General features: G+C 42.4%; 1 protein-coding gene across 2 annotated transcripts in view; it reads left to right on the forward strand.

Annotated features, from left to right (window-relative positions):
- psd2 (pleckstrin and Sec7 domain containing 2) overlaps positions 1-21,761 on the forward strand; it is a 47,677-nt gene continuing 25,916 nt past the window's right edge. For both annotated transcript variants that reach the window (XM_049585558.1, XM_049585559.1), the window contains exons 1-3: positions 1-657; positions 10,602-11,190; positions 12,288-13,058. In XM_049585558.1, coding sequence (XP_049441515.1) covers positions 10,706-11,190; positions 12,288-13,058 — 1,256 coding nt within the window. In that variant the 5' untranslated portion in view covers positions 1-657; positions 10,602-10,705. The remainder of the gene's footprint in view (positions 658-10,601; positions 11,191-12,287; positions 13,059-21,761) is intronic.

A 21,761-nucleotide genomic window follows, 5' to 3' on the forward strand; every position in this document is an offset into this window, starting at 1 on the left:
AGTCTGGGAACCACTTGACACCCTTTGCGTACTCTGCATCCACAGCTCCTGTGTTAAACTTTAAGCCTAACCTGTTTTAATTTAATACATTCTAGGTCTGGGCCGTTATATAAGCTGTGGTCAGAGAGGAGAAGGACTTGTGTCAACACAACTGTCAGCGCTAATCTTCACTGCAGGCTACAGTGTCTGATATCAACAGGCCCTCGAGACACGTCCCGTTCACACCGCGCGGTAACCACGGGAGAGTGATGGTGCTCCCGAGCAGTCCTAGGAGCGGAATTACAATTGCTCAGCTGCCATTCAAACACGCAGAGGCTCCACGGAGAGGAGGAGACGGAGAGGACGCCTCCGTGCATCCATCCATTCATCAATCCGCTCAGTAGTCGCTCTCCGCCGCCTGGACCTCCCGCGAGCCCCTACCAGCCTGAGCGGAGGCGCGAGACAACACCACGAGCTTCGGCAGCGGCGGCGGCCGTGAACAACGGTCGCACGCGCATACCGGTGAGAGGGGGGCAGCTGGGAAGGACGCTCAGCGTGGAGAGAAAAGAGAGCCCGTCTGTCAGTGTTATTCCCCGGTGTGGATGTGGAGAGACAGAGGGAGGGAGAGGACCACCGCTAAACTCTGCTTTACAGCCCCAGACTGAACGCATTTTACCGGTGAGTAAAGAAACGTTATACCGGACATGTTTAAAGTGTTGTAATTTTGAAGCTAGCTGCGCCGTGTTAGCGCTAAAAAACCTCTGTTTGACCAGCAGTTATAACGTAACCCATGCTGAGATATAATGTAGCCTGTTTCAGTTTGTGAGCGAGAGGAGCTAAAGGGTTTCTCATGGAGGCTGCGTGGAGGTTTCGCGTCCTGTTTTTCTTGCTAATCTGTGACCAAAAAATGCACACACAGCCGGTGCGAGCAGGCTTTAGGACAGCAGTGTTTGTGGAGCTAATATAGGCTGAGAGATATGCACCGTGCGGGCCGTGGGATTTTATGGAGGTGTGTGTGTCTGTTTTCTCTCTCTTCTTCTCCCCCCCGAGAAGAGAAAGAGAAAAGCGTTTCCTTTCCGCTTTTAGGAGGACAAGTCGATCTTGAAACGCGACCAAGGTCTATTTTGGAGGAAAAGAAAGACACCGGCCTCAATTGAGCTTGAACCGTGTCTCCCAGCCATCCTGTTGTCATGGTTACTGGCTCGAGGAGGCTGGGAGAACATGGCTGTCTCGCGCTGTGCTCTCTCACTCTCTCTCCCTCTCTCTTTCGCGCGCGCGCACACACACACACACACACACACACACACACACACACACACACACACACACACACACAGGGGGAGACAATAAGCCCTGTCTTATCTGGTGTTTGTTTATGTCTTTTTAAGTGTATAGGGAGACACTTTGGAAAGCGAGCCAGGCACATAGTAACCCCCCTTGTACATTTAAAGGCTATCCTATTATCCTATGCACATTTTAAAGCCCCCATAGGAGTTATATACAGACAACCGATGAGAAATACAAAACCACACGATCACTATAAACCCAACATAGCCCCACGGCCTATATATAGCAGTCTTATAGAAATATAGTGATCTTTTTGCAGTGGAAGATAGAGCTTCTAGCCCATATCTTTTCCCCTACAGGATGTGGGTGGCTTCTTTTAAACAGGTGTTTGATAGCAGGTTATTTTTCATCCCCCAAGCACAGTCACTATTATCTTAATTATAGACATTTACATGTCTAGTCTAGATCCATTGTAATGCATTCCCCCAATATAACGGTGGGTTCTCCCAGGCAAGTGTGCAGTTCTTTCCAATGTAATCATCTTGAACTCAAGGTGTCAGACATCCAGGCACACCAGCAGCAGCAGCAGCAGCAGCAGCAGCAGACCAAGTTGTTCATCTCTTCATTTTCTCTTTATTCTCTCTCTTATTGTCCCTTTCTTTGTTAATTACTTTATTGACACAATGTGTCATCGGGAGCAACAAACCACTTTAGGATGCTGCATTTATAAAATCTTTCAAACCGTGTCTGAGAAAGAGAACATGCAGTTTTGCAAATCATGGTAATGCCAGAAAGGGCATGTTGTGCGTGTGTGTGTGTGCATACGCTAAAGAGTGAATTTGCATGATAAAATGGAAGTGCCCAGGGAAAAACAAGATAAATCACCACATTACTGCGAGCATGTATTTAGATATAAGCGTTTAGAGTGACAAAGTACGAGTGGACGGTTGACCTTGATGGCACAGAAGTGACATATTGGGGTGATTTGAGAGCTGGCTGACTGTTACGCTCTAGTAGGCTGGTGTGGCTAGTTGGAGGCTTTGTGGTCATAATGGTGTGACTTGTAGGCAGGCGAGCAGGCTAGGAAAACACCCTGGACTAATTCCAACTTCAGATTTTCCTGTTTTCCTGTCTCAGGATAAAGACCAGGAAATGATTATTCTTCCTCCCTGTCTGCATCTGTGCTTACACCACAACAGCATTTTCGAAAGGTGACTCTATCTCTGTACCATGTGTGTATGTGTGTGTGTGTGTGTGTGTGTGCATGTGTGTATGTGTGTTTGTGTGTGTGTGTGTGTCTTGACTGCAGTGCCAGTGCTGCAGCGAGCATGTATATCATGAACAGGGTCAGTAGGTCATTTATAGTGTGAGACTGCAGTGTTTTTTCTGAGCATAGACTAATGAAGAGAGGAGGAGGGAAGTCTTAGTATTCAGATGTGATTAGCATCCATCAGTTTCAGCTGATAGCCTGATAAATTCATTTTGGTTACTAATTAAACTCTCTCTGAAAAGTATTTAGAGGGGTTGTCTTGGTTGTTAAGGTGCCTATTATGATATCATTGGCTATTTAACACTGTTGTAGTTTTGTATGTCTATGTGAGCTTATTATTTATCAATCAGTGACATAATTTTACATTTAGGAAGATGAGATAATCCACACAATGTCAATGACTGCAGTGAAGCACCAACACTCTGTCCCTCACACCACTTGTGAATACTGTGGTGGTGCTTTTCAGTAAGAAACCCTCATGGTGGCATGCAGCACAAACAAAAGAACTGCACAAATGTTTTTTTGTCTAAAATGAATGCGGGCAGCTCTACAAACGTAATGAGGTCAGACAAGTTAAAAGTGGTCAATTGGCCGACTGTTCCACCACTTAACTCAGTAAAGAGTGGTGCAGTGATGCCCAACACAAGTGTCTGCAGGCAGAGTGCTCTCAAAATGATTTACCAGCAAAACAGAGTTATAGATAGATAGATAGATAGATAGATAGAGAGGTAGAGAGGTAGAGATTAAGGATTAAGGGGATTTAAGGGTTTTACGCAGAACACTAGTCTCTATAATATAATGTTAAGGCTGCAATTTAATCAGTTCATATTGCAATATTGCATTGTCAAATCATATGGTGTCAGAAAACCTGCAACATGATTTTCTTCCACATTGTGTAGCTCTATTATTTGTCAAACTCTCAGGGAATCCTGGCTAATCCTCTCCACTACACCATGTTACATTCAGTCACTGCCAATAACATCTGGTCATGGTGCAGCTCTACTTGAAGAGGGAAGGCGTTAAGTGCCTGCTTAAAGACAGAAAAGTATCCCGTTATCATCAGGGGTTGGTAACTAATAAGGCTGCTCTGATTAATTGGGCATCAGTCGTTTTTGGGTCCTTTTTCTTCCAAATAGTTTGATCTGTGGTCTCTATTTTATTTTTTTATGCCTGTGTTGGACAGGACAGATAAAGTGTGAAAGGGGGAGAGAGGGGATGATATGCAGCAAGGGGCCATGGGCTTGAATCAAACCCGTGGCCACTGCGGCAAGGACATTGCCTGTACATGATTGGGTGCCCCTATCAGTGGTCTCTATTAAATCAGAGGAGCCAATCAGATGATGGGAAGCACACAAGACAATTTCTCCATGTGCTTCTGAAATAGTTTTACTGGTCTGGCAGTTCAGACTGCTATAAGGCTACCTCCACGCAAATGCATTTGTTTTAAAATGCATAACTATTGCTTTGTTAAAGCCTAACATCCACACCACTCCAGTGCATTTGCATCGCTAAAACTGAGACTTTTGAAACCACTGCTGACCCTGTTTTAGTTTGAAAGCTCCAGGATTGTGTTTTAGTTTGGATGTGCAGAAACAATGGTGCAGACAACCATGTTAGCCCAGTGATGGAGTCTTAACAGTCTTAATATATTTGCTTTGCAACAATGCCCAATCTATGTTTTCCACCTCCTTGACTGCCTTATACTCATATTACTTTCAGTGACAGTTGTGCTTCTTGTCGGTCCAAGTAAAGAAATTTCTGCTTTTACGTTTTGCTATTGCTGATCTTCCTTCGTAGTATTTTCTGCAACTAAGCAACCAGAGCAGACAATCTGCTTACTCTTAACACAGACATATGCATGGCCACTGTACGAAAATGGTCATGTGATTGTGTTGTGTTTTCAGGTGTGTTAGTAAAGACAGAGATTATTTTTAAAACAGTGCTAAAGTGCTTGTGTGTATGGAAATCGTTTTCATTATAAATTATGTTTTAAAGTACTAGTGTGGTATTGGAGAGAGTGTAATAGGTTGCACATGTTGCCTGCCAATAAACAAACAGTTGTCAATTCATGATACTTTCTTATCTTTTAATTCTAATACTTAATATGCAGTATTGTTAAGAATGGTTCAATAAATGAATAATACTACATCATAAATAGAGGGCTTCACATAGACCATGTGATTGGTGATCTGTATTGGCCAATGATGCTTGCAGAGATCAGTTATTGGCCCTAAAATTCCTGATCGGAGCGCCCATATAATTACAGATTTTCTATGGAAAGCCTGGGTTTCAAACTGAAGGCATGGTTGACCATGCAGGCTTCTAACAATGCTGACAGAATGGGAAGAACAGGAACGGAAGTGTTCACACGTTATTTCAAGATGGGTACTCTGACTGCTTGCCAACACTTTGTTGACGTCCACAACAACACATTTCCTTACACCAAGTGACAGAAATATTGTAGCTGTCACAAATTCTCAATATCTAAGAGTTAGAAGTAAAACTAAAACTTTAAAACTTTTTGACTCGCCTTCTCGGAGTAGTTGTCCAAAGGAACTCTGTAAATAAGGTTGGTACCATTATGGGAAGTGAAGGAGTGAACATTTACCGAGGAGAAGAAGTCAAGATATCTTGACCTCTGCTGCTTTGATTTTGACAATTCTTTTAAAAATCTCATATGGATCCCAAAACTAATTGTAAGTGTAAAACTAAGTTGGCAAAGTTGCCCTTTAACACCCTGGCATTCTAAAGTGCCCGCGGTATGGAGAAAATCAAATATCACATTATTTTTGAGCAAATATCTCAATATTGATATTGTGACAATATTGTAGGGTTGTACTGGAGCTTTCACAAAATATTTACACAGTGAGATTTCTGATAAATAATGATCAGTAATGTGTGTATAATGAGTAAGTGGGTAAAGGCAAATAATATAACAGCTAGAACAGTATTAAATGTTCAGGAAATTGCATCCTTTTACTGTAATGCAGGCTTTTAAACCAAAAAAAGACAACAATTATAATATCCAGAATCTAAGATGATATCTAGTCTCATATCACAACATTGATATGATATAGATATATGTCTCAACCTCAGTCAAGCCACAATTTTTTTTTTTTAAAAGATATTTTTTGGGCATTTTAGCCTCTAATTGATAGGACAGCTTAAGCGTGAAGGGGGGAGAGAGAGGCAAGGACATGCAGCAAAGGGCCACAGGCTGGAGTCGAACCCAGGCTGCTGCGGCAACAGCCTTGTACACGGGGCGCCTGCTCTATCCACTAAGCCACCGATGCCCCAGTCAAGCCACAGTTTGAAGCTGAATATATAAAACTTTAGGACGCAATGCAGCAGCTGGGTCGGCTTCCTAAAAATTGCTCGCTCTGGAATAGTGTTCCCTTATTTTTTTAAGCCTCCAGTCTGATTACCTCAGAAGTATTTCTTTGGCATCTTTCTGTCTATACAGACCAGTCATGCTTATCGTTGGAGAGTCCCAGCGGACTGCAGCTCTGTGTCTCAGGGATCAATAAATTACACCATGGTGCGTGTCTATGTGTGTGCAGTGTGGTGCATGTTTGTGTGTGTATCGGAGAGTGTGTACGTATGTCTGAGTGAGACAGAAAGACAGGCAGAGAGATAGAGAGAGATATAAAAGGCACAAGAGACAGAGAAGAGCTATTTAATGATGACTTGGCCTTTTATCCAGCCTCATCCTCACTGGATTGGTTGGTTTATATGTCTGGATGGGCATGCTGTCAGATGTGGGATTGTGTGTCGTTCTCATGATTGGCAGATGGTCCGATCGCAATTAAAGGAAATTGATAAGGCTTTAGAGCCCCAGTGTTCTGCTGACAAAAGTGGAATGCAATAAGTCTCTCCTGATAGCCATTGTATACATGTAGACACAAAGACTGACCCACACCTTTTCTCTATCATTGGCTGTGTTTTTCTCGATCTGTCTATGTGGGGTGTCGGAGCACATCTTCTCTTCCTCCTCAGCAGCCAGATTCATAGCGCCGCTCACTTCCACGGTCTCTCTCTCTTTTTTTTTTTTGCTGGCTAAGACCCATTTACCTCAATCACTGAGAAATGAGAGGCTGAGAGAGAAAAGAGAGAGCGGAGTTAGACTGTGAGATAGCAGAAAACATAATGTAGAACAGATGAAGAAGAGAGAGTGGGAGAAAAACAGGACACTGGAGACACAAAGAGAGAGAGAGAGAGAGAATTCCCACTTTGCGTGTCTGGTTTCATAACTGTTCACTGTTTCCATTTATGGAGATGTGTCACTGTTTTGTTTTTGTGTGTGTGAATTTAAATGTGTCTTAATATGTGCTAATGCCTCTTTGTGTAACTGCATAAATGGATGCAAATTGTGCTTGTTTGCATATGCTCAGTACATACGTATGTGTGAATGTGAGCTCCAATAGACTCAAATGAAAATTTGTTTCAAATATTCAGCACCTGAGTGTAGGATTATTCAAGCCTATAATAATAACTCTTTGATTATTCATGATAGATTTATTACCAGTGTTTGAGATGTACTGTACCGTCCTTAGTGTGTCATAATACAGTCAATAAATCATTTGCGATCCACAGCATCAGGTGGCATGTGATTTATGGTTCTGCAGATGGAATACACTGACACAAACTGCCTGGTGTTAATAGATAATGCAGATGATTCCCACCCTCCTTCTCAAGCAAAAAAACCCAACAAAAAACAGAAAGAAAGAATGAGTAGGCCAATCACTGATCACGTATGCAGAAAGAATTTGTTGGGGGATCAGTCAGAGCGTCCTTTGAGATCATCACACTTTCAACAGCAGTCAGAGTGAGAAGGATTAGACGACGCTGGCAGAGACACACTGTGCTTGGTTGTGAAAAAACACATATTTGCTGATGTTATACTGTTTTTTATGCCGCTTGTACTTCTCGGAGTGACAGAAGACATTTTTTCAAACTGTGAGATGTCTAATTCTTGGCTTTGAATGCTCCAACAATAACATTTGCCACAGGGATTGAGATTGAGAACTCAATTCTGCCGTTGCTTTTGGGTGACAACATGAAAGTCCTAAAAAAGAGAGGTCTACTGTAATTAGGAGACAAGCTTGAAATAAGGGAGTAATTTGCCTGACTCTCTTGGTTCTGCATAATTTGCATCATCTTTTTGCAGCTGTGATGAAACATTTAGTGGGCCTGTGGTGTACTCGTGCTCAGGGGCTAAGCCAAAGCACTTGCAACATCATAGATACAAATTTGGCTCACATCCTAGCTCACCACAAATCTTTCCTCTCTATCATGATCCCATTTGTTTTCTTCACAGTTTGATCAAAATAATGCAGAAATTCTAGAAATTTCCCAGAGAAACCACAGAGTTTATTTGGCAGGGTTCACTATGTTAATTTCAGCCTAACTAGGTCCTTACCTGCATCTGCATGCCATCAGGAAAGATTTGAATCCCAGCAAAAATGTTAACTGCAGCTGTGCTGTAAGTCCCTGCTAGCGATGATTCAGCAGAGCAGAGCTCTAATGTGGCTAAGGACTGTCTGTATCAGGCAGACAGGGCCGCTTCCTGGCTGCACTCTGCAACAGTATCACAATCCAAACATCTACTCCACCAATGCAGGTTCCTGCTTGATAAAATGTGCGAAATACACTTTAGCTTGACTGACGCCATATCAAAATGAAGTGTAATCATAACTACACACATACACACTTTATATAATATACCTTATTGCTGGATTATTGCAGAATTATTAGGGCTGGTTATATACTCAGCACTTCATTTTTTTTGTCTTTGCTTCATTCAATACTCATCATGTGAATGGAAGCATTTACTTGCGTAAAATGCCACAGACGCCACAGGCATGTTGTGCAGCCATACCTTTGAATGTTTTGGTGCCATCTCGGCATGCTGAACTGCCAACTCTGCCAATAGTCTGCGGTCAACCTCACCATACCCCAAACTGCATTGTTTATAGTTGCTGGGCTAATCACACGTTGCATCAAATTGAAGAAAGCTTGCAGTGATTAGCTGCCTCAAAGGCATACAATTTTTTTTTTTTTTTTTTTTTTTTTTTTAGATCTGGGTACAGAAAGGATTGACCGCAGGTATTTGTTTGATAGAATAAGTTTCAGTACCACTTTGCTCTGGGTTATTTCATATTTAAATACTTTAAATGTATCCAGTACCAATACCCAGCCCTAAGAATTACTGTGTTGTTTCATTACTAAGGGGAAAAATTTCGTCCAGACATGGTATCATTATGATTGTTACTATATATCACACAAAAGCCAGTTGAGACAAAGGAAATATGTAACAACCATAGACTGTATAAAAGAATGGATGGATGTAGCCTCCAGGTCTGAAAAGTGAGGCCATGCTAATGACCAGCAGGGGGTGACACCACTAGTTGCTAAACGAAGTCTGGTTGTACAGAAGTCCATGAGAAAATGACTTTTCAGTTGATTTATTACCTCAGTGAACATTTTCCTAATGAGTTTATGGTCTCAGTCACTAGTTTTACGTTGTCAACATGATGTTCATTTTGTACATTATGGTCCACTGAGAGTAAATAGACAATAAAGCAGGGTATGATTTTGGGGCGTGGCTGCCTTGTGATTGAGTCACTGGCACAGTGACCTGTCAGTCAGGATAGAGGCGCAGCAATGTGGACCCTCCCCAGCTCCACCCTCTCATTCTTGCTACAAAATATAAGATGATGACAGCCAAAACGCCAGACTGGAGGCTTCAAAAGGGTAGTCCACAAACAGATGGGTGGTGTCACAGTGGCTACGCCCACTTCTTTTATACAGTATGGTAACAACAGACCTAATAATTCTAAATTATTATTTATTATTTATTGGTTTGGGAAATCAGTGTCTTTATGTTAATAAGAACACCTTCATGATAGTGATACGTAGCACAATATGGCAAATAAAATCAAATAGAAAAAAATCCAATTAATTGATATTAGAAGTTCATTTCGTGACCTTGGAAACAGCTTTTGGCAAAACTATCTCATCAGTAGGTCCATTAATAGCTTTCCTGGAGCTTTCAATCACCTCACACAATCCACCTAAGCAGAAATAGTTTGCTCAGTTCTGGGCAGCGTGTGGACTCTTCATTCATGTTGGCTTAAAAGATGAGATTGGAGGTTTATTCCTGACCTTGAAGACTGACATGATGACGAAATACTTAGTGATTAATTGATTATCAAAGTGGTTGGGTGATCAATTTTATTTCAGCACTAATCACATTCTTCACACAATTCATCAGATGTCATCAGATTGTATCTAAAAGGAATTAATTTCATTTTATGTACAAAAACCTCCATATTTTTCATAAAAAGAATAACATATCAGCCTGTCTTCAAGCGTAACTTGCTCTGCAGAGCCGTAATTAAGAGATACTCATTAGCATTTGCCCTTGAGCCCCAGTTAGACAAGATGAAGACCTGCGGTATAGAGGTCTCTGCTGCTCAACCAACAGTGAAAGCGTGAGAGTAACAGAAGACTATTACAACACATGTTTGAATCTCAGGTTACTGTCATGCATTCACACAAAGCACAGTCACAGCAGGGATGGAAACAGATAGTTAGTTATTCAGCTGTGAAATCTCCACATAGACAGAGAGCGGATGAGCTGGCAGGATCATTCTGACAGGAATCAGTTGAGCTGTATTAAACAAATCTCTCTCCCTGCCTGCCTGTCTGTATCCCTCTGCTTTCTACTTTATCTACCTTTTCCTGCCCTCCTTTCAGAGCTGTTTTGGGATCATCTGGTGCAGAGGACAAAGTGTTCCAGACATATGCATCTCTCTCGCTCTCTAACACACACATTTACACATGGAAACACACTGCAACACACACATACACAGCTGTTCTTTTGTTGAAGGTGACCTCTGTGACTTGTAATTAAGACTAGAAATAATCAAATGACTGTATCAGTATCTGCCGTAGTTATTATAGTCATTTTATAACACTGCCTTCTCCTCCTCCTCATTTTCACTTGGTACTTTGTCTTCATTTCATGCTAATTTTCCTCTTGGCTCTTTCTTTTTCTCCGCAGAGGGTCCCCCCTGGTTGCTGATCTGAAGCTCTGGTCCTCATCTCGTGCTGGAGTAGACAGCCACCCCCCCACCCCCCACCCCCTCCCCCTCAGTGAAGAGCACCATGACCCAGGAGGGGCAGGCTCTGCCCTCTCCCAACCCACCAGAGAGCCCAGTGGAGCCCAATACAGCAACCAACACCAGCACCACCGCCGACCCACCCACAGAGACACACAGCCAGGCAGAGCAGGACAAGCAGGGGGCTGGGGCGAAGGACGAGAGAGAGGAGGGGAAACAACAAGAGGAGATCAGAGAGGGAGAGGAGGTGGCACGGGGGGAGACACACAGGGAAGGAGAAGGGAAGGAAGAAGTAAAAGATGAGGGAGGAGAGGGCGAGTTGAAAGAGGAGAGGGTACAGACAGATGGAGGGGCGGAGGGAGAGAGGGAAGGGACGGTAGGGGAAGCATGTATAAATGTGGAGGTAACAGAGGAGGAGGAGGCATCACATGAGGCGGAGGGGATGAAAGAAGAAGAGGAGGGGAAGGAAGATGAAGAGATGCAACTGTCTACAGTGGAGGAGGAGGCAACTCACCCTCAACAAGCTGGGCGGTTGGTTCACTAAATCATCTTTACTGTTGCGCTCTGTCAAAATATATATCGCTGTAGGGTGTGAAAATCCTGTGAGTACATCTTTGACCTTTGGGTGTCAAAGTATGATATAGAATTTAACTTTCATCATTTTTATTGTGTGTTCACATGAGAAGTATCATATGATAAGTTCATCAACAATTTATTAGTGTCCTTCTTGGTAAGCAGACACACACACACACACACACACACACACACACACACACACACGGCTTCCTTAAGGCTTTTTTATAGTGACCTAAGACTTTTGTGGTTAGGCAGACCGTGTTTATGTTTCATGTATCATAATAGAGTGCCACTTTTCAACGCTGAATGTTTTTAATGGCAAATTGTTTTCTCAGTGTGGTTCTTTGGTACATAATTAACCTCATTTGCATTTTACAAAATGAACAGGCAAAAAGCCTCAAACTAAATGAGCTGAAAGGAAAACAAACACAGAAGGGAAATGGTCTAATTTCCCTAAGAGCCGGAGGACACAGTAAACCAATTTTAAACCAGCAGAGATAGTGAAGGGTTGTAGGTGAACAGTTCAAAATGTGGCAGAAAAACACGTCTGTTAATTAGTGCTCTGTTGTGAGAGAAAATGTAGATACAATAAAATACATAATAATAAATAACAAAATGACACATTACAGTTAAAGTATAAGTAAATTAAACTGTTGCACTTTGATTTAACTAATTTTATGAGTAATTTCTCTCCATCAGCAGCAAACACAAAGGGCTACAATAGATTCATATCCTCACAAATAAAAGGGATGAAATAGTGGAGGTTTGACAGACCAGGGGAGATGAGGTTCCAGCTATTCACAAAGTAGCAAATTGGACAGTGCTTTTTCATCTTTCATCTTGCTTCAATTGTCAGTGTGGCTATTCAAGCTGAAATATTTGCCCATTGTGCGCACTTCTCCTGAATGAAGAATGATTTCAGCAATGAATATGAATGATCTGCTTTGCACGTGTGCCAATCTCGACAAAGAAACTGCCGTGTGTTTGAGTCATATGCTAAAGATAATTTCACACTTTCCTTTTTATTTTCTCTTCTCTGCACGTTGAAACAGACTGGCAAATGGCATAGGTGGGAATGAAGACGATGATGAAGCGGGCGAAGAGGACGAAGGCGGAGATGAGGGGGAGACTCACACATACTTGGACACTTTCAGCTCTAACTTTGAGACTACTGTAGAACAGGCCGACACAGAGGTGGAGGAGGAGGAGGAGGAGGAGGAAGAGGTCCAGAAAGAGGGAGATGGGAGAGAAAACCAGGACAGTTTCAGCTCGGTGTTTGAGCAGATTGTTGAGCAGGTGGATGTTCAGGAGGAGGAAGAGGATGAGGAGGAGGAGAGGGAGTTGGAGGAGGAGAGGGACAAGGGTAGGGTGGACAACAAAGACGGCTTCAGCTCCACCTTCGAACGCATCGTAGAGTCTGCCCTGCTGAGGGGTGGGACCTGCTACAGCAGCCTGGACTCTCTGGACGTCCTGTCGCTCACAGATGAGACGGACAGCTGCGTCAGCTTTGAGGCGCCACTTACGCCGCTCATCCAACAGAGGGCACTGTTACAGGGTCCTGAACCTCTGGAGCTGGAACTGGCAACTGTTCAGGAGCAAGAAGGGGCTGAGGCTGGACCAGACTCCCCAGGTGATCTCACAACTGGGGAGAGCGCTGTCCATGGAGCTGCAGCTGTGGGTGGAAGCCCACTGAGGACCACCATACCAGGGAGCAGGTCAGAGTTTGTGCTGAGCCAGCCCGGACGCTGGGCCATCCCGAATGGATACCACACAGACTCCCAGGGAGCCATAGAGGGTTGTGGAGCCATGATCAACTCTGTCAGGTAAAGAGGCCAGTTTAAGGTCATTTAACCCCAATGTTTATGTATTTATTTACAGTACCATTAGAATTTGAAGTTTTGTTTGAAGATAAATTAGTCAATCCTGTTGGAAACTGGTTCAGTTTATGTACTTCATTTCAGCCCTTTATTCTGTATCTTTAGGTTGGATCCATCAGGGGAGAGAGGGGGTATTCTTAATGTACATGGCAGCCTTTTTGGCACTATCAAAGCCAGATATTTTCAAATCCTACACATAGGGGCTTTAAAGTGTAACTTCAAAAATGTAAACAATATTACCATTTTCCAGCTCTCAGATGCAGTTTTTATTCCATGGCCAGAGGGATTATGTTTTCAGGTTGTCCATCTGTACGTTCCACTCCCGTGAACACAATATCTCAAGAACACCTTGAGGGAGTTTCCTCAAATTTGGCACAAATGTTCTCTTGGATTCAAGGATGAACTGAAGTCAAGGTCACTGTGACCTCACAAAACATGTTTATGGCCATACCTGAAGAATTCATATGATAAATGACAAAATTTCACGCAAATGTTTAATAGGACAAAATGATTAAGTGATGACACTTTATATCCAAAGGTCAAAGGTCATCTTCACTGGGACATCATAATGATCTGCTAAAACACATTTCTGGCCATTATTCAACATCATATCTCAGGAACAGAAGAGGAGAGATTTGGTCAGATACTGAATTGGTGACACTAATCTTGGGTGCCTACACTGGAGGTGTTTTAGTTATATAGATCTTCTGTGCTGCCGAGTTGAAGATGTGTGTGAAGCATCCATGTTTTAGAACATGTCGCTTCTTTGTAGCAACATCCATATTTAAAGTATTGTCTACTGTCATGGCTACATATGAGTCTGGACAGACATGGATATAAACAGCAACTTGACTGGTTGGCAGAGACATACAACCATGATTTGGCAATTCTAGATTATACTTACACAGATATTGTGATACAGATATTAGACAGAGTGCAATTGGGATGTTTACTCTTTCAGTTTTGTTCAGTTAATAACATGCAGCTTTTGCTTCAAGCTTCATTCTTCAAATCTGGCTGAAGTTTTATGTGATTATAACAGCTAACACCCACTGTACATCTTTCTGTTGCTCATTAAGAAAAATTTAACTGCACAGGCTATTTCACAATGGCACAGCAACAACTGCTCCACCATAATTAAACTGTCCTTGACGTAGGAACATGACGCACACACAGCCTTAGTGTGGCCTTGTTTTTGAACTACCATAGCAAATAGGTTATTTTACGTTTTGGATGTTTAACACAGACGGATACATTTTTAAATGACTGATGACAGATTCCAGTGTGTGCTCTGCTGCAGCCAGGCAGTGAAAGCTTTGTGTAGATACACTGGTGTCCCTAAGTGTAATTAATGTCATATGCTGTGACCTTGGCTTAACCAGCAGGTGGCGTGAGCATGGTGAGACCCAGCTGTGGGCCCTTAGAGAGGGGGTAGGGTGGATGGTTGGGGTTGAATGTGGGGGTCTGGTGGTTCAAACGGAAGTAATTTGTCTGTGCATATAAACCTGGTTGGCAGGCAAATCCTTACCAGTCTACCCAACCAACCAACAAAAAAAACCTAGGCTCGTGTTACTCGTCTTAAAAATCCTTCATGTCTTTGCAGAAGGAGAAAATGGAAGCTGGTACTGTACATGGTTGGATAGCTTTGTGCACTTTAGCGTGAACGTTACACTCGCACAACAGGGTTGAACAGCAACAAGCAAACAAAAAGGCAGTGCTGGAAAAAAAAAATTCAAAGATGCATTTGGAGAGCTTTTACATTTTTATGCAGTCAGTGCGGCTGTTTAAGCAGTATTGTTGCATTTTAAATGAAACAGCTCCTTCCCCTGTTGATAGTGACTGAGATCCTGGTAAATCCAGACAGCAAGTTCACGGAGCAGACCTGCAGACTATTTGCCTTATGCAACCATTTTGCTTAAAGCGTACCAGCGCAGTGGGGAGAGATAACCTCAGTGTTGCGAAATTACACAAGGTTTATGCATGACAAAAGACTTTCTTTGAATGGAAACAGAATTTGCAGCATGAGTGTGGTGGGCTCTTTTGGGAGATTAACACTTGAAATTTATACAGCAGTGTGGAAATACGATACAGGGTGCCTGTCGGTATAATGAATCACTTAGATGAACAGAACAGCAGGAGTATCCTTCTTCTCGCCTCAGATAGCCAAGTGATATTTATGACAATGCTGAGACTTTATACATTCATGGTCTCTGACTCATCCGTTCTGTCCGTCATTTGCATAGACCCCTAGGAACTGTGGGGAATACAGCAACAGCTGACAGTACTTTCTTACATTTAATTACCTTAATAGCACTAAAGAGGGTTGAGGAAGACAGCGCAGAGCCTCTGAAGGGGGAGGTGGTAACAGGAACCATCTGGGAAAAGCCATGTAACCTGAACTACATCTATAGGTCGGTCTGGCCGGCCTGTAGAAAATCCCCGTGGCTTGTTCTCCCCCTGCACAGTTTCACTTACAAATCTACTGGAATTCCAAATAGATGCACAGACCTCTGACATTATCAGCTCAACTAACTGATGGGATTTGTTCACAGACTCTCCTGATGCTTCAACAGCTCAGTATGAGTTATAGGATGAACTGAGGATTTAAGATGTCGGCTCTCTTTCTCTTACTCTTACTCTTCTCTCTCTCCTCGTCTGCAGATGTTGTCCTTTAAGCACGGTCTTGCTTCCTGACCACCAGCGCCTAACTGAATGAGCTATTGTTTATGTCATGACATCATCGTCTTCAGCTTTCCTCTGCCCAGCAGGGTCTAAGAGTGAATGTGTGCGTGTGTGTGTGTGTGTGTGTGTGTGTGTAAGTGACTGATTATTGCTCTATGCTAGCCAGCTTGCCAGACATTTGAGCACTTAAATCTAGAGTGGATACATCTGCTAGTCAGTCTTAAAGGGATATTTTAAGTTTTGAAGACACTTGCAGTATCCAGTTTATCATGAACTAGAAGTCCTTGATGTCCATTCAACTTTTTTTTTTTTTTTTAAGGATATTAAAAGGGAGGAGTTACAAGCATTCAGTGCAAGTCAGTGGAGGTAAAAGCCATTTCTCTGAAATCACAGTGAGCGCAGTGAAAGTTTGTTTTGTTGTAATATTCTCTAGAGGGAGCATGAATAATTTTAAAATAATTGCTTTTCAGCTGAATTGAATTGTGAAGTAGCATAGCCAAAAATGAAAACATCACAGAGCCAGTATTTTTTATGGACACTGAGAACACATGGCTTAAATGAAAATATAGAGACAGGCCATTATAATTTCTAAATAAATATCTTTTTATGATTCACAACATCAAAGCAACCAGTTATTAATACAAGCTAATAAGGTACATACATTATCTCATCCATTTCAACATATATTTCCCTGTTTCATTTCTTCTTCTTCTCTCCTTTGCTCACTTCATCTTTGTTTGCGCCATCTCATCTCCAGCCTCAGTATTCATTTCTCCCTTTTATTCTCCTTATCTCACTTTATCTCAGCCCCCCCCCCCCACCGCCGTCCACCTCCTTTCTTCTTTGCATCACCTCCTCTTCCATTTCCCCTACAGTGCTCTCCTGCTGCTGTGTCTTATCTTCTTTTCCTTTCCTCTCTCTACCTCCATTCTTCCCGGTGGGTAGCCACAGAATTGGCACAGTTACGCATTTTGGCACTTCAGGCGTCATGGGTAACTAGTCGTTTTCACTGCAGGACAGAGCAGCTGCAAAGCAATGGATAAAAATGGCAAGTTAATCAGTCAGTCACTCAACCTGGCAGACATTTAGTTGTTTTATGGGTCAGTCAGTGCATGTGTTTGCCTGTCATCCAGATTTTCTGTTTGCTAGTAGATAGAACCGCTCGTATCATATCCCTATTCACATACTACAGAACACAGCCAGACTAGTGATAAGAAAACAACAGCCATGCCAGCAGATTTTTGAGGCAGAACTTACTCATAGTGGTGCTTTTAGGTATATGCTAACTTTGGCATGCTCACAATGACAATGTTTAGTAACAATGCGTGTTAATGTTTTAGCATGTTAGAATGCTAACATTAACTAATTAGCTCTAAACAGAAAGTACAGTTGATGTGGATGGGAAAGTTATTCATTTTGGCAATATTTAGTCATAAAAAATGAAGTATTGGACAAAAATTGACCTTATGATGGTGCTTGAGGTAAGTCAGATGATCCCCAAAGTCATTTGGATTTATCATCTGGTAGTCATAAGTAACTACACAAAATCCCATGGCAATTCACTGAGTAGTCGCTGAGCTATTTCAGCCTGGATCAAAGTGTGGGACCAAAACACTGACATCGCTATCTCCAGAGTCACACTGCTAGCATGGTTAAGTCCAGTCTTTTACGGGATATATAGGGGTCTATGAACAAAAATGTTTTGCTTGCAAGACACACATCTCTGAACATGGCCACATAGCGTGAGTGTTTGTTATTACTGGTGACAGAGAGTGTATGTAAATGACAGAACAGCGTAACAAAGAGTAGTGTGTCTTTTTCAGTAAAACATTGGCATGCAGCATTAAGCAGTTGGATCAACATATGTGTCTCACATTGCTGCAGACACTGTTAGTGAGTCATGAATCAGTTTTACGCATGTCTAACATGCCCTTCATGAATGCAGCTGAAATACTAATACTCCATGCCTCACCGCAGCTATTCTTACTCTTAATGTCATTCTGTTTTACAGATGTTTTAGCTGTATAAACAGCTGTCACCATGCAGTGCATCAGTGAAAAGAAACACAACTGATTGATTGATTTTCATTGAATCACAACCTTCAAATTGTTTCAGACGACTTGCAAACTGGCATCAGTTTTTCAACCATCCTAGTACAACAGACTCCGTCCAAAATTCAGGCTTCAACTTCCATAACAGACAGAGCTTTGATGATGCCCCAGGCGAAGAGAAGAAATCTAATCTCACCTCAGCCAAACTCTCCCTGTAGATCCTCTCCCTGCTACTGCTGATTATTCTGACATCAGTGGATAAAGGAAGTAAAGTAGGCAGCTGGCCACAGGGATATAGGAAACATTGGTAAGTATAGCAGATGTAGTAGACAAGCCATCCAACACATGGAAATAAGAAGTGAAGGGTTTCTTTTAAGCAGTCAGTGATAATGCTGTGCCAGTGTCTTAGTCAGTAAAACTGCTCGTTAGTTCTCAGGCTTTTCAGTCTTTACATTGTGTAGTTTGTCACCCTGTCAGTCAGTCACTCAGAGATTGATTGGATTAGACTGTCAGTCACATTTGGTTGTTTGATTAGTTAGTCAATCAATCTGTTACTGTAGCAGTTGTGTCCATCTGTGTCCTGTGGGAACCATGATGGAGGTTGGAGCTTAACCTTAATCCATAAATGCTGCTGAAACCACAGTGAAAACACTCTCTATCAGTCTATCTGTCAAGCAGCCTACAACTGTACGTAGCCAGCTAGATCTACACAGTGGAGCCAACTAGTTGAATGCTGCTTATGTGATAATGCAACCTGTGGTGCGGCATTCATGCACACTAACAAGCACACAAAGAGAAACGCTTCAGTGAAAGGAGACGGACTGATATGGATATGGCACTTAAGACCATTATGCACAGTGTCACATCAAAGCACAAACTAATAATCAAAAGTATGCGTGTCTGTTTACTTATGCACACTTTATACTCATGTACATGTGTGCAGTATCTCTGGCTGCATATTTGCATGCATGCATATGTTTCTGTGTGTCCTGTTTGGCAAAACATGCTGTGAGTGTGTGTTCCTCCCCCTTGCCTACTAGATCTAAGCCCAAGCAGAGCAGATAAAAGCCAGGCGCAGTTGTTTCCATATCAGAGAAGCAGCTCTGCCGTGTGGACTATAATCTCTTTCATATACACTGTCGAGTGCAGAAACGCACACACACATAAAAGACACACGGGCCAGCAGCATGCATGCTTAAACAACATTGTGCATAATGCTCGTACGTCCTAATGCTCGCTCAGTGACGCAAATGTGGGAGCTTTTATATCTATCTTTCACACTCTGAGTCTTTCCCTATTTCTGTTTCACACTTGCACTCTCACACACACACACACACACACACAAACACAAAACACACACATCTTTCAGGATGTCATTTTGGGAATAAAACCCTTAGCGTGGTTCTATAGCGCTGCTGAAACATCCTGCAGATTATCCTTTCCTGGCTCTCCGTCGGGCAGTGATATGGACACAAACACAGTAACACACACAGACATATGTGTGCGCACTTTTGCAACACAAGCAGTAATACATACAAATTCTCTCTTTCACCCTCTCACCACAGACACACACACTAACTGAATCATTTCAGCACTGACAGATTTATCCCTGTCTATTTATAGCTCAACTCTATGTTTTATGACACATCCCACAGTACTGTACCAATGACTGTTTTGGCTGAACTAGGTTCTTCTTACCGCAGACTTCTCTCCTCTGAGGCGTCTGTCAGTGCTTCCTGTATGTGCAGCGTGGAAATCGAGCCAGACTCTACAAAACATTTGTGTCTTTTTTGGGCTCTGTTCTTCTCTTTGAATCTGTTTGATTTTAAGGCAGAAGTTATCCTCTAGATGTTGTTCGTGATTAAGCTGTTCAGTGTTTCACAAACACAATCCCACACCTGAACACAATTAGTCTCACCCAGCCGAAAGAGGTCACCATTGTCCATTGTCTGCAGCTGAGTAGGTGTTTTTTTGGACCTTGTGCGTGTTTATATATGTGCAAGAAGTAGACAGAGGCAGACAGAAAACAAACCATACCAAAACATTGTGTTCATGTCTATAAAGTAACTTATTGCACTTAATTTTTACTTTCAGTGTTACATTTGATAAGAGTATTCATTTTCGGTTAGTCTGTGATGTGATATTAGTCTCAAATATACTTATTTATAAGGTACAGACAACTGCTAGATTCCAACATCAACTCTTGTGTACCTTGTAGATCCATAAATAAAAACCAGATCAGTCAATTAGGGATTAATCATGGAATGTATAACATAATAAGTAGCCACTGTGGCAGCACCCATTGGTTTGTAGACTCCCATTCTGAAGCCTCGAGCTTGGCTTTTTTGCCATCGCCATTTGCCATCATCAGGTGACCATATTTGGACAAGAGGGTTGAACTTACCCCAACGCTAGCTGCTAGCTTGGTTAGCCTTCAGCATTTACAGCTATAGTTAGCTGTGAAAATGCGAATGCTTATGCTAATGCTAATGCTATTTTTTACCAGTGAAATCAGGCTTAAAACCATTAAAACAAAATGCACTTACTGGAAAACCTGAACTTCTGACTCCTTAGAGGGTCTTTACAGCCAAACGCTGAACAAGACTTTTTAAGGCAACCAAATTTCATGAACTAAAAAACACACTGAAATAGTGACAGCTACGGCTACACCTATACTCTGTGAATCTGAAGTTCAGCCATAGTTAGGTTACCTAACCAAAGTCGTCGCCGTGGTAGTGACTTGTCCACGGACAGCACCCACCTGTCACTCAAAGTGGCCCTGCCCTTAATTAGGCTATGCATAACTTTAAGCCTTAATATAATTTAAATGGTGAGTTTTAAAAAATGTATCACCTGTATTAGCTATAGAGACCAAAACTGTTTTTTGTACCAGGCTGTAAACATGTATATTTCTGCTGTGAAGTTGGACATTCTATGAGGACTGACTGACATCCAGAAACATCCTCAAATGGCCATTCAGAGAACTGCAGTTTTCGGCATGTCCATGTTGGCTTCATTTTTCAGCTCTTGGAGGTTGGCATTTGGGATTTCTTAACGTTAGAAAAGCCATTTCAAGATTAAGTAATTTACTTGTGATTATATAATCATTTTCTAATGTAGCAGCCTTAAAGGCTATAATATAATCTATAAGTATAAGTATGGTAATGATATTTTTTAACACCAATAGTGGTTGATGCTGGCTCTAGATATTACAGTTACAAAACAATCCATACATCTATATTCTGAATCATATCCATGGCTGGGTTGTGGTGTCAGCTGGCTAAGCAAGGTAGTCCAGACGTCACTCTCCCCAGCAGCAATTCCCAGCTCCTCCTGGGGGATCCCTAGGTGTTCCCAAGCCAGATGACATGTATAACCTCAGCATGTTCCTGGAAAACCTCCAAAGGAAGGCACCCAGGAGGCATCCAGATCAGATACCAGAACCACTTCAACCAGCTCCTTTTGGCACTGAGGAGCTGCAGCTCTACTCTGAGCTCCCTCCGGATGTCTAAGCTCCTCGCATAGATCAGCTGGTAAATCGAAATCCTCACCTCCCCGCTCAGCTCCAGTCTAGTACAATGTGTACATTACTGCTGACGCCACAACAATCTGCTGTCTGTTGATCTCACGCTCTATTTAACCCCCACTCATTAACATGACCCTGAGATACTTGAACTCCTTCTCTTGGGGCAGTCTCTCACTCCCAACCCAGTGGGAGAAATCCACCGTTTTCCAGCAGGGACGATTGCCTAAGACTTGGACTCTTATCCTGACTGCTTCACACTTGACTGCAAACCGTTCCGGTGTGTGCCGAAAATCACAGTCTGATGAAGCCAACAGAACCACATCATCTGCAAAGAGCAGACACGCAATTTTGAGGTCCCCAAACCAGACACTCCTCCCTCCAGCTGTGCAT

This window comes from Epinephelus fuscoguttatus, linkage group LG9 (assembly GCF_011397635.1).
Source record: "Epinephelus fuscoguttatus linkage group LG9, E.fuscoguttatus.final_Chr_v1".
Taxonomy (NCBI): Eukaryota; Metazoa; Chordata; class Actinopteri; order Perciformes; family Serranidae; genus Epinephelus; species Epinephelus fuscoguttatus.